The 14,309-nt window shown below is 46.8% G+C and overlaps 1 protein-coding gene and 1 pseudogene across 1 annotated transcript in view; one reads left to right on the top strand and one right to left on the bottom strand.

The window, feature by feature from the left end:
- SYNJ2 (synaptojanin 2) overlaps nt 1-11,749 on the bottom strand; it is a 99,177-nt gene extending 87,428 nt beyond the window's left edge. The window contains exon 1 of the mRNA XM_007451352.1: nt 11,623-11,749. Coding sequence (XP_007451414.1) covers nt 11,623-11,749 — 127 coding nt within the window. The remainder of the gene's footprint in view (nt 1-11,622) is intronic.
- A 1,605-nt stretch (nt 11,750-13,354) lies between these two features.
- On the top strand, nt 13,355-13,969 carry LOC103084111 (40S ribosomal protein S5 pseudogene; annotated as a pseudogene).
- The last annotated feature ends 340 nt before the right edge of the window (nt 13,970-14,309 follow it).

Here is a 14,309-nt window from a genome sequence, read left to right as displayed (position 1 = left end):
CGGAGCGGCTGGGCCCGTGAGCCATGGCTGCTGAGCCTGCGCGTCCGGAGCCTGTGCTCCGCGACGGGAGAGGCCACAACAGTGAGCGGCCTGCGTACCGCAAAGAAAAAAAATAATGTATCTTAGCCAGAATCTCAGAATCAATTCACACCACCATTTCTGTTGTTGGTCACATTTCAATCCACCAAGTAAATCTGAACTTACACACATACAAATGCAATTCAGGAAGAAAAAAAAAAAAAGCCACGCCAAATTAATTAAAACCTTGCTGGCAATACACCAACTAAATTTTAGGAAATTTATTTTTCACATAAAATACAGGGATGGGTGACAAAGAATTGAACTGTACTGATAACCATCCACAGTGAGTGACAGGTGCAGCAGATTCATTTTGCCTTCCACTTTTGTGTACATCTGAACATTTTCACAATTAAAGGTTAAAGGAAAAGTTTTGGAGCCACGCAGCCCAAAAAAGGAGCCTGGAGAGATCTGATATCACATTCCTCCTGGTGAGTAACAAAAAGCCAGGCAGAAGCACACTAGCTCAGTTTGCCATCTTGTCAATATTACAAGGAGCAAACATACAACTGGGAAAGGCCTGTTCATGAGCCACAGACACAACAGGCCGCTGCGACCTGGGGTCACCACCCAGGTTTCCCAAGACCGGAGCCTGAAGCCCCCAGCAGTCCCTACCTGCGCTTTAGTCTTTACCCAGGAGGATTCACTCGACTCTCTCAGATGCCCCTAGGCAGGTCAAACTTCAAGTCACTGACCAAATAAAGGCAGGCCACGAAGTCTGACAAAGTGGCCAAGGTGGCACTTTATACAGAGCCTTGCTCGGCTCCATGGCCACGTCTCCAAGTCAAACGAAACTTGACACCGTGGCCTCTCCCACAGCAGCTGGGAGAACCCAGGCCCGTGTTCACGCAGGACCTCTTCCCCCAGAAGCTCAGGTAATTTCGGGACACTCATTAATTAGCTTCATTAAGTCTCGCGGAGCCTACTGCCCACCCCGCTCCCTGCGCCACAGTATGCACAGCTGGGGGTTGGAGAGGCAGGTCTGCACGACTCACACCCACATGTAAACACACACGCACTTGCAGACCACCCTTCTTGGGGGACTCTCTGGAGAACACTGAACTCTGGAGCATTGCTGCTGGCTCTAAAAATGGACGAAATTCATAAATAGGCACAGTTCCCTTCATCTGGTCTGCACGATGTCTAAAAGCGACAAAGAGAGAAAAGACAGCAAGCGCTTTTTGTCCCAGTACACAAATAAGAGAACATCTGTATGTTAACTGTGGACGGCAGACCCAAGGGAACTCGTACAGGCTCTGGCTTTGTATCTATACTTGAGATGCCTCCTACTGTTGAATCAGGTCATCGAGAAAACTTTATAAAAACCTTTGAAATTGGTGCCAACCTGTTTGGCTTGTCTGCCTCTGGAATTCCTGTTCCCGCTGATCCACATTAAAGATAGATTCTCAACCTAATTCTTTTAGAAGCTGGAACTTGGAAGTATTCCTCCAGCAAACCTCCTGCTGGCAGGCTGGGTGGCCGCCTAAGTCATGTTGGAATAGGACTAACCTAGAAATCGGCCAATCAATGATCATCAGTTTTTCCTAAACTCACCACCCAACTCAGGCCCCTATCTCAGCACTGCCTGAAAACACAAAGCAAAGGTGAGCCCCTTTCCATGGGAAGCCTTTTCAAGTTATGATCCTTACAGGTTGAAATGTGCCTTGAAGAGCTGTGCTTACGCCTGTAGGGCCCACCTAGCTCGCCTGCCAGTCCCTGTAAAAGCAGCAGCGTGCACCTGCCGCAGAGCTGCACAGAATTTAGGACCACTCAGGGGCCAGGGAGAAACCACTGCCCTCGACAGTGGGAATAAACCCTCGACTTAAGTCTGCTTGACCTCTCATTCCTCACTGGGGAGACCCATCACAGGAAACCACAGCTGATGTGAAAAGAAAGCTGCCCCCAACCTTGAACCTCATGGAATGGCCAGGGTTCCACTGCCAGCTTTGCCAGCTGCCAGGGGTGTACTGCCCCTCGCAAAAGCAGAGACTGCAACCTTCTGAGGGGGGAAAAAAAAATGAAAGCACTCTTAACCTTATCCAGAAAAGGAAAGCAAAAAGCTAGACCTTTAGAACACAGATGGGAATTTCAAGTTCAGAGCCGGTCTATCCAGATGTGATGTGTTTAGAATACTCTAAAAGTCTGAGACAACAGCTTTCCAGTAACAGAAGGCTCCTACAATCCTCCCCTGGACCAGCAACATCATCAAATGCTACAGCTGCCTTTTAAAAATAGATTCACTTGAAGAGACCATTGTTTCGGAGTGCGAGAGGACAGGGGATTCAGAGTACCGCCTAAACGAGCTCCAGAGACGGGCGCGACGGGCATGAGACGCTAAGGCTGCTGCTGCTGCCACCAAAGAGCCTGTGTGCGAGCACAGGTCACTCTCCACACCTCCCCTCCCGGGAGCCTGTGCAGCCCGCCAACGCCAGGGTCCCATGATCCAGGGACAACTTCCCACGGAGAACGCACGGCGCGCCTCAGGCTGGTGCGACGTGCAGGCTCACCCCGCATCCGTACCCCTCCCTCCCCACTGGCCTGAGTGAGCCAGAGCCCCTAATCAGCTGCTCCTTTAAACCCGCCCTGTCTGAGCCAAGAACAGACGCCCTCAGGTGACCTACACACAGAGGCGGGTCCAAATCCAAAGCTGAACCCCAGGAGCTCTGCAAACAAAGAAGAGAAAGGGAAATCTCTCCCAGCAGCCTCAGGAGGAGTGGATTAAATCTCCACAATCAACCTGATGTACCTGCATCGCTGGAATACCTGAATAGACAACGAATCATCCCAAATTGAGGTGGTGGACTTTGGGAGCAACTGCAGACTTAGGGTTTGCTTTCTCCATCTAATTTGTTTCTGGTTTTATGTTTATCGTAGTTTAGTATTTAGAGATTATTATCATTGGTAGATTTGTTTATTGATTTGGTTGCTCTCTTCCTTTTTTTTTAATATATATATATATATTTTTTTTTTTTTCCTTTTTCTCTTTTTGTGAGTGTGTATGTATATGCTTCTTTATGTGATTTTGTTGGTATAGCCTTGCTTTTACCACTTGTCCTAAGGTTCTGTCTGTCTGTTTTTTGTGGGGTTTTTTTAGTATAGTTTTTATCGCTTGTTACCATTGCTGGATTTGTTTTTTGGTTTGATTGCTCCTCTTTCTTTTTCTTTTTTTTTTAAATTACTTTAAAATTTTTTTATTTTTAATAATTTTTTTAATTTTTCATTTTAATAACTTTATTTATTTTCTTTTTAGTTTTCTCCCTTTTCTTCTGAGCTATGTGGCTGACAGGGTCTTGGTGCTCCAGCCAGGTGTCAGGCCTGTGCCTCTGAGGCAGGAGAGCCAAGTTCAGTACACTGGTCCATCAGAGACCTCCCGGCTCCACATAATATCAAATGGTGAAAGCTCTCCAGAGATCTCCATCTCAATACTAAGACCCAGTTCCACTCAACGACCAGCAAGCTACAGTGTTGGACACCCTATGCCAGACAATTAGCAAGACAGGAACACAACCCCACCCATTAGCAGAGAGGCTGCCTAAAATCATAATAAGGCCAGACACCCCAAGACACACCACCAGATGCAGTCCCGCCCACCAGTAAGACAAGATCCAGCATCATCCACCAGAACACAGGCACCAGTCCCCTAAACCAGGAAGCCTACAAAACCCACTGAACCAACCTTAGCCACTGGGGGCAGACACCAAAAACAACGGGAACTACGAACCTGCAGCCTGCGAAAAGGAGACCCCAAACACAGTAAGTTAAGCAAAATGAGAAGACAGAGAAACACACAGCAGATGAAGGAGCAAGGTAAAAACCCACCAGACCAAACAAATGAAGAGGAAATAGGCAGTCTACCTGAAAAAGAATTCAGAGTAATGATAGGAAAGATGATCCAAATTCTTGGAAACAGAATGGAGAAAATACAAGAAACGTTTAACAAGGACCTAGAAGAACTAAAGACCAAACAAACAATAATGAACAACACAATAAATGGAATTAAAAATTCTCTACAGGGAATCAATAGCAGAATAACTGAGGCAGAAGAACGGATAAGTGACGTGGAAGGTAAAATAGTGGAAATAACTACCACAGAGCAGAATAAAGAAAAAAGAATGAAAAGAATTGAGGACAGTCTCAGAGACCTCTGGGACAACATTAAATGCACCAACATTCGAATTATAGGGGTCCCAGAAGAAGAAGAGAAAAAGAAAGGGACTGAGAAAATATTTGAAGAGATTTATAGTTGAAAACCTCCCTAATATGAGAAAGGAAATAGTCAATCAAGTCCAGGAAGCACAGAGAGTCCCATACAGGATAAAACCAAGGGGAAACATGCCAAGACACATGTTAATCAAACTATGAAAAATTAAATTCAAAGAAAGAATATTAAAAGCAGCAAGGGAAAAACAAAAAAAATAATAACATACAAGGGCATGCCCATAAGGTTAACAGCTGATCTTTCAGCAGAAACTCTACAAGCTAGAAGGGAGTGGCAGAACATATTTAAAGCGATGAAAGGGAAAAACCTACAATCAAGATTACTCTACCCAGGAAGGATCTCAGTCAGATTTGATAGAGAAATTAAAACCTTTACAGACAAGCAAAAGCTAAGAGAATTCAGCACCACCAAACCAGCTTTACAACAAATGCTAAAGGAACTTCTCTAGGCAGGAAACACCAGAAAAGGAAAAGACCTACAATAACAAACCCAAAACAATTAAGAAAATGATAATAGGAACATACATATCAATAACTACCTTAAATGTAAATGGATTAAATGTTCCAACCAAAAGACAAAGACTGGTTGAATGGATACAAAAACAAGACCTGTATATACGCTGTTTACAAGAGACCCACTTCAGACCTAGGAACACATACAGACTGAAAGTGAGGGGATGGAAAAAGATATTCCATGCAAATGAAAATCAAAAGAAAGCTGCAGTAGCAATTCTCATACCAGACAAAATAGACTTTAAAATAAAGACTATTACAAGAGACAGAGAAGGACACTATATAATGATCAAGGGATCAATCCAAGAAGAAGATATAACAATTATAAATATTTATGCACCCAACATAGGAGCACCTCAATACATAAGGCAAATGCTAACAGCCATAAAAGTGGAAATCAACAGTGACACAATAATAGCAGGGGATTTTAACTCCCCACTTTCACCAATGGACAGATCATTCAAAATGAAAATAAATAAGGAAACACAAGCTCTAAGTGATACATTAAACAAGATGGACTTAAATGATATTTATAGGACATTCCATCCAAAAACAACAGAATACAGTTTCTTCTCAAGTACTCGTGGATCTATCTATCTCCAGGATAGATCATGTCTTGGGTCACAAATCAAGCCTTGGTAAACTTTAAAAAATTGAAATCGTATCAAGTACCTTTTCCGACCACCACGCTATGAGACTAGATATCAATTACAGGAAAGAATTTGTAAAAACTATGAACACATGGAGGCTAAACAACACACTACTAAATAACCAAGAAATCACTGAAGAAATCAAAGAGGAAATCAAAAAATACCTAGAAACAAATGACAATGAAAACACAATGACCCAAAACCTATGGGATGCAGCAAAAGCAGTTCTAAGAGGGAAGCTTATAGCAATAAAATCCTACCTCAAGAAACAAGAAAAATCTCAAATAAACAACCTAACCTTACACCTAAAGCAATTAGAGAAAAAAGAACAAAAAAACCCCAAAGTTAGCAAAAGGAAAGAAATCATAATGATCAGAGCAGAAATAAATGAAAAAGAAATGAAGGAAACAATAGCAAAGATCCATAAAACTAAAAGCTGGTTCTTTGAGAAGATAAAAAAAATTGATAAACCATTAACCAGACTCATCAAAAAAAAAAGGGAGAAGACTCAAATCAACAGAATTAGAAATGAAAAAGGAGAAGGAACAGCTGACACTGCAGAAATACAGAGGATCATGAGGGATTACTACAAGCAACTACATGCCAATAAAATGGAAAACCTGGAAGAAATGGACAAATTCTTAGAAAAGCACAACCTTCCGAGATTGAACCAGGAAGAAATAGAAAATATAAAAAGAACAATCACAAGCACTGAAGTTGAGACTGTGATTAAAAATCTTCCAGCAAACAAAAGCCCAGGACCAGATGGCTTCACAGGCGAGTTCTATCAAACATTTAGAGAAGAGTTAACACCCATCCTTCTCAAACTCTTCCAAAATATAGCAGAGGGAGGAACACTCCCAAACTCATTCTACGAGGCCACTATCACCCTGATACCAAAACCAGACATAGATGTCACAAAGAAAGAAAACTACAGGCCAATATCACTGATGAACAAACATGCAAAACTCCTCAACAAAATCTAGCAAAGAGAATCCAACAGCACATTAAAAGGATCATACAGGGGCTTCCCTGGTGGCGCAGTGGTTGAGAGTCCGCCTGCCGATGCAGGGGATACGGGTTCGTGCCCCAGTCTGGGAGGATCCCACATGCCGCGGTGCGGCTGGGCCCGTGAGCCATGGCCGCTGAGCCTGCGCGTCCGGAGCCTGTGCTCCGCAACGGGAGAGGCCACAGCAGTGAGAGGCCCGCGTACCGCAAAAAAAAAAAAAAAAAAAAAAAGGATCATACAACATGATCAAGTGGGGTTTATCCCAGGAACGCAAGAATTCTTCAATATACGCAAATCAATCAATGTGATAAACCATATTCACAAATTGAAGGAGAAAAACCATATGATCATCTCAGGAGAGGCAGAAAAAGCTTTCAACAAAATTCAACACCCATTTATGATAAAAACCTGGCAGAAAGTAGGCATAGAGGGAACTTACCTTAACATAATAAAGGCCATATATGACAAATCCACAGTGAACATCGTTCACAATGGTGAAAAACTGAAACCATTTCCTCTAAGATCAGGAACAAGACAAGGTTGTCCACTCTCACCACTATTATTCAACATAGTTTTGGAAGTTTTAGCCACAGCAATCAGAGAAGAAAAAGAAATAAAAGGGGGCTTCCCTGGTGGCGCAGTGGTTGAGAGTCTGCCTGCCGATACAGGGGACACGGGTTTGTGCCCCAGTCTGGGAAGATCCCATATGCCGTGGAGCGGCTGGGCCTGTGAGCCATGGCCACTGAGCCTGCGCATCCGGAGCCTGTGCTCCGTGACGGGAGAGGCCACAGCAGTGAGGGGCCCGCGTACCACAAAAAAAAAAAAAAAGAAAGAAAGAAAGAAAAGGAATCCAAATCGGAAAAGAAGTATAGCTGTCACTGTTTGCAGATGACATGATACTATACATAGAGAATCCTAAAGATGCTACCAGAAAACTACTAGAGCTAATCAATGAATTTGGTAAAGTAGCAGGATACAAAATTAATGCACAGAAATCTCTGGCATTCCTATACACTAATGATGAAAAATCTGCAAGAGAAATTAAGGAAACACTCCCATTTACCATTGCAACAAAAAAATTAAAATACCTAGGAATAAACCTACCTAAGGAGACAAAAGAGCTGTATGCACAAAACTATAAGACACTGATGAAAGAAATTAAAGATGATACAAATAGATGGAGAGATATACCATGTTCTTGGATTGGAAGAATCAACATTGTGAAAATGACTCTACTGCCCAAAACAATCTACAGATTCAGTGTAATCCCTATCAAACTATCAATGGCATTTTTCATAGAACCAGAACAAAAACTTTCACAATTTGTATGGAAACACAAAAGACCCTGAATAGCCCAAGCAATCTGGAGAAAGAAAAAGAGAGCTGGAGGAATCAGGCTCCTAGACTTCAGACTACACTACAAAGCTACAGTAATCAAGACAGTATGGTACTGGCACAAAAAGAGAAAGACAGATCAATGGAACATGATAGAAAGCCCAGAGATAAACCCATGTACATACGGTCACCTCATTTTTGATAAAGGAAGCAAGAATATACAATGGAGAAAAGACAGCCTCTTCAATAAGTGATGCTAGTAAAACTGGACAGCTACATGTAGAAGAATGAAATTAGAACACTCCCTAACACCACACACATAAATGAACTCAAAATGGATTAAAGACCTAAATGTAAGGCCAGACACTATAAAACTCTTACAGGAAAACACAGGCAGAACACTGTATGACATAAATCACAGCAAGATCCTTTTTGACCCACCTCCTAGAGAAATGGAAATAAAAACAAAAATAAACAAATGGGACCTAATGAAACTTAAAAGCTTTTGCACAGCAAAGGAAACCATAAACAAGGCAAAAAGACAACACGCAGAATGGGAGAAAATATTTGCAAATGAAGCAACTGACAAAGGACTAATCTCCAAAATTTACAAGCAGCTCATGCAGCTCAATATCAAAAAAAAAACCAAACAACCCAATCCAAAAATGGGCAGAAGACCTAAATAGACATTTCTCCAAAGAAAATATACAGATGGCCAACAAACACATGAAAGGATGCTCAACATCACTAATCATTAGAGAAATGCAAATCGAACCTACAATGAGGTATCACCTCACACCAATCAGAATGGCCATCATCAAAAAATCTACAAACAATAAATGCTGGAGAGGGTGTGGAGACAAGGGAGCCCTCTTTCACTGTTGGTGGGAATGTAAACTGACACAGCCACTATGGAGAACAGTATGGAGGTTCCTCACAAAACTAAAAGTAGAACTACCCTACGGCCCAGCAATCCCACTAATGGGCATATACCCTGAGAAAACCATAATTTAAAGAGTCATGTACCACAATGTTCACTGCAGCTCTATTTACAATAGCCAGGACATGGAAGCAACCTAAGTGTCCACCGACAGATGAATGGATAAAGAAGATGCGGCACATATATACATGGAATATTATTCAGCCATAAAAAGAAACGAAATCAAGTTATTTGTATTGAGGTGGATGGACCTAGAGTCTGTCATACAGAGTGAAGTAAGTGAGAAAGAGAAAAACAAATACCGTATGCTAACACATATACATGGAATCTAAAAAAACAAAACAAAAAAAACGTTCTGAAGAACCTAGGGGCAGGACAGGAATAAAGACGCAGACATAGAGAACAGACTTGGGGACACGGGGAGGGGGAAGGGTAAGCTGGGACAAAGTGAGAGAGTGGCATGTACATATATACATTACCAAATGTGAAACAGATAGCTAGTGGGAAGCAGCCGCACAGCACAGGGAGATCAGCTTGGTGCTTTGTGACCACCTAGAGGGGTGGGATAGAGAGGTTGGGGGGGAGACGCAAGAGGGAGGAGATATGGGGATATAAGTATATGTATAGCTGATTCACTTTGTTATAAAGCAGAAACTAACACACCACTGTAAAGCAATTATACTCCAATAAAGATGTTTTAAAAAATAAATAAATAAAAATAGTTTCACTTAAGAAGACTTCACAAGTTAAGTATTCAGCCCAAAGTCTACTGAAAAATGAATGCTAGGTTAAGTGACAAACGTGGACTGCACATGAGCTGAGGCCCATTCCTGTCATTACACCCTCTGTTCTAGAATCCAGACTATTGTAATCACCAACATAACACACATGATTTCAGCCCAAACCTAATTTCCAACAGAAAATATGCACTGCATTACTTTCATTAATCATTTTAAAATCTTCACTTTTGAAAAAATCTTTTTATCCCAGTGGCTTGAAAGGAACTCAAATATATAGGAACCTTGCTTAAAGTTGCTGTCATCCAACTGAATAATATATATATATATATATATATATATATATATTTTTTTTTTTTTTTTTTGGTACGCGGGCCTCTCACTGTTGTGGCGTCTCCCGTTGCGGAGCACAGGCTCCGGACGCGCAGGCTCAGTGACCATGGCTCACGGGCCCAGCCGCTCCGCAGCATGTGGGATCCTCCCGGACCGGGGCACGAACCCGCGTCCCCTGCATCGGCAGGCGGGCTCTCAACCACTGCGCCACCAGGGAAGCCCCAACTGAATAATATTTTAATCTCTTTGATGAAGCAGTAGTTTTGTACCAGGCAATTTCATCTCTCAGCTCTGATACATGTGGTATGAAGCAGACATCTAAAATGGAATGGAGATTTTTGTGGTTTTCTTTCAAGACCTTAGCAAATGACCAAACTTGGACTTTTCAGGACAGAGCACAAATTGGAATAATCTGATAATAATTTAATCCATGATTACTGCACACTTATGGTGCTGACAATACTGGAGATGTTGTTTTAGTAACCAAGTGACTGAAAACAAGCCAGATAACTATATGCTAATGAAATTATTAGGGAAGCAGAAATAGAAGAGATGGTCCTTCCAAGATGTATACGGAAGAATCTAATTGAAGAATTGATGCATACAATCTGAAAAAAAAGATGATTCAATTATAAAATGTGGTGGGCATGAGTGTACAGGTCATCCACCTAAAGGACTGGTGATCCTCCTCTGAGCTTTGTTCAGCTACTAACAGGGGAGATGCTGGACACCAGTTGTAAGCCTTCTCTCTAGTGTTCAGGTTGAAGTTCTAACAATTCTACCTGGTTTCGCTCTCTTTGTTACCTGGCCTTCATCATGAATGTTAGCCACAAAACAAGGTGAGTCCAAGAAGCCGCACACTGTACAACAATACAGAAATAGTCACTGGAAGTCAGGTAGAGCTGTTTGTCACCTTGGGCAAGCACGTTTCTTAGCCTCTTCAGGCCTCAGTTTACTCCTCTGTAGTATGGGGATAATACTAGTCCTTTTGTAGAATTGTGAAAATTAAGTGAGATGGTCTCTAAAGCCCTTGACACAATGTTAGTGCCAAGACTTCCTGGAGCTCAGAGGTGAAATACATTGACTTGGCAACTGCCTGATGTCAAATGCACCCAGCACAGAGTCACCAGGTTATTCTGTTGTTTTGTTTTGTTTTGTTTTTTGCCTCCAAGTTCTATACTTTGCAGTACTGATGCTTCTCAGCCAAGTATTTACATGAGGCAAAGGTGCCATCAGCGCTTTCTCCGGAGTCTATGTTATGGTGCTTTTGTCCCCATCCCCACCAGGAGTGAAGGAGGCCATCACAAGGGAACGGGCATTCACTGGTTTCATCAACAGGTGCCAAAGAAAAACAGCGCCAGGCACTTGGTCAGGCCGCCTCCTAAGCCACCCCTCTTGGATGGTCTTGAATCTGTAACGGGTCCCAGGGGAACGCGGGGCAGAAGGTACCAGAGGCGGCTCTGTAAGAACGGACCCCGCCGGCAGGCGCGCAGACCGCAGACCCCTGTGGGCCGCCTGTGCACCTGGAAGCAGCCACACGTGTCTTCTGGCGTCCCCGGCATCACTTCATTCAAACTGGCCACCCGCCACCCTGCGCGTGCGACGCCCACGCCTCGGCCACCTCCGCGCCGCCCGGGACTGGTCACCTCGGGGACGGGAGGTGCCCGTTTGTCTAGGTCTCAGCAAAGGCAGGCGACCTTCCCTCCCGGCATCCTCCCCGGGACAGGGGACCAGGGCGCGGCCCGAGCCCCGGCGCCGCTGCGGAGTCGCCGGCCCGGAGCCCCGGGCGGCGCCGCCTGCCGCACTCACCGAGCGTGGCCACCGTGCCGGCCTCGAAGAGCAAGCAGTCCCCGCGGCCGCGCGCCTCCAGCAGGATGCTGCTCTCCCCCGAGGCCTCCAGCCGCCCGAGCAGCCGCAGCCCTTTGCTTAAAGCCATGGGCGCGCGGCCCGCCGCCGCGGCTCCCCGCGCTCCCGCAACTTCCAGGAGTTTCACTTCGCGCCCACGCCGCCGCCCGGCGCAGGCTCCTCCCCGGCTCCTCGGCGGCCTCCGCCCCGCCGCCTCCTCTGCGCCCGCGCGCGCCGCCCGGGGCAGGTGAGGGCGCGCGGTCGCCTCCTCGCCTCCCCGCCTCCCGGCCGGTTCCGCCGAGCCGCCGCGCTCCCCCCAGCGGCCAGGCAATGGTGAGAGGCCTCCGGGCTCGCTCGGGGGCTAATCCGGGGCCCGGGTGCGGAGGGGAAGTCCCCCTGCGGTGCGCGGCAGTCAGGAAGGAGGATTCCACACATTCCTCGGCGCGGAGGAGGCTGCAGTCCGCCGGGCGCCCCAATGCGCCTGAAACGTTACAGGACGCCCGCGGCCTTATATGGGCAGCCGGGGCCTGGCCGGCGCCGCGAGGCTGGAAACCAGCGGGGCCGGGCCCTCCCTAGCCCACCCGACCCTCCGCTGTCCTCCCTGGTCCTCCCAGTCCCGCTCACGCCTCCCTCTCTCGTCTACTTCTGCGACCCTGGACGAGTCCCTTGTTCTCTGTGCCTCAGTAGCCCTACGGGTGAAGCGGGATTAGTAACCGTACCTACTTCGTAAAGTTGCGGTGAGGATGGAGTTAATTCGTGTAAAGGGCTTGGTGAGTGCCTGGCGAGTGGAAAGTGTTCCGTAAGTGTTGCCTTCTACTAGCTTTCTGTACGGAGGGTACTGCGGTCCACTGTCCACCCCCAGGTAGAATTTGGGAGGATCAAAGGTGCGTTTTCTCGGAGAGAACTGAGACCCTGATCTCTAGACCTGCCACTTACCGTGTGAGCTTGACTTCTCTGAGCCCGCTTTTCTCCTTTGTCGTATGGTGACCGGCACCTGCCCCACCGGCTTACAGGATGGGTGCGGAGGACCCGAACGCTCGGGAGTAACACGCAGGGCCAATTGTGAGACGCTGATGGGTGTGGGTGCGCCAGGGCGGGGCCCTTCCCTCTCCCTGCCCGCGCCCTTTCCCTCCATCTTGCAACCCCTCCTCCCACTCTGGTGAGTGTGTACAGTCCTTGACTTAAGGGTAGATACTACAACAAGCCAGTTTGTACTCAGACACGTGGACAGCAGCACATATCCGTGCATCCTCCACTGGAGTACGTGGACCTGGCAGCTATGCAGGGCCCCTCTTGGCACTGGGTTTTAGCCAGGATGTCGGGACTGGTCTGCAGGGGAGGGGAGAGAGAAGGGAGAGGGCTTCCCTGGAATCGCCCTTTGGGTGGGTTTGGGGGGCCTCGTTTCCTTCTCCTGTAAGGGATGTGTATGGATGGCCCTGAGACCCCCGTCAGGATGTTCCCCTCAGGCCCCACACCCAGTTGGTTCCTCTCACACCCATTGTGCTCACATGGAGAAGGCTGTGGGTTAAGCCATTTGTCTCTCGGGCAAGTTCCAGAAGGAGCAGAGCCCCCGGTGGCAAGCAGGATGGTGGTGCCCTTGCAGAACACTCAAGAATGACCAGGAACGCTTCCTATCTGTGCCAGGGCGCGTGTGGTCCACGCCGAGCGGCCGAGACGCCTCGGCTGCGCCTTCAGGATGATGGAGTGGGAGACAGCCTCACCTGCAGTAGCAGAGACCCCCGACATCAAGCTCTTTGGGAAGTGGAGCACCGATGATGTGCAGATCCATGGCATTTCCCTGCAGGATTACATCGCAGTGAAGGAGAAGTATGGCAAATACCGGCCCCACAGTGCAGGGCGCTACACGGCCAAGCGCTTCCACAAGGCGCAGTGCCCCATCGTGGAGCGTCTCACCAACTCCATGACGATGCATGGCCGCGACAATGGCAAGAAGCTCATGACTGTGCGCATCGTCAAGCACACCTTTGAGATCATCCATCTGCTCACAGGCGAGAACCCCCTGCAGGTCCTGGTGAATGCCATCATCAACAGTGGCCCCCGGGAGGACTCGACCCGCACTGGGCGAGCTGGAACAGTGAGGCGGCAGGCCGTGGACGCGTCCCCGCTGCGCCGTGTGAATCAGGCCATCCGGCTGCTGTGCACGGGTGCCCGTGAGGCCACCTTCCGGAACATCAAGACCATTGCCGAGTGCCTGGCAGACGAGCTCATCAGCGCTGCCAAGGGCTCCTCCAACTCCTACACTATCAAGAAGGAGGATGAGCTGGAACGTGTGGCCAGGTTCAACCGCTGATTGCCTGGCCACAGCTATAATAAACCTGTTTGCCCTTTGGGGTGCCCCCCCCAAAAAAAAGAATGACCGGGAACCACCAGACATTCCATCCTCTGTGGATACCCTCTCAGGGAGTGATTTGGAAAATAAAGGAAATGTGAACAGCAGCAGAGATTCTAGTCATTGCTGAGCCTTCTGCCCCCTTGTCACAAATTCAATTATGTGGTGGATATCCCGGGTATGATGCTCATACGCTATCCAAACATTTGTAAAATGGAAACATTATTTCCTCCTGAGAACAGTGTGCCCATTAAATGAGGCAGAGTAGCCTTTGGCCCACTTTTTCTTTCCTTTTAGATGC

The sequence above is a fragment of the Lipotes vexillifer genome, unplaced genomic scaffold (genome assembly GCF_000442215.2).
Source record: "Lipotes vexillifer unplaced genomic scaffold, Lipotes_vexillifer_v1.1 scaffold935, whole genome shotgun sequence".
Classification (NCBI taxonomy): Eukaryota; Metazoa; Chordata; class Mammalia; order Artiodactyla; family Lipotidae; genus Lipotes; species Lipotes vexillifer.
This window is presented reverse-complemented; position numbering and strand designations above follow the sequence as displayed.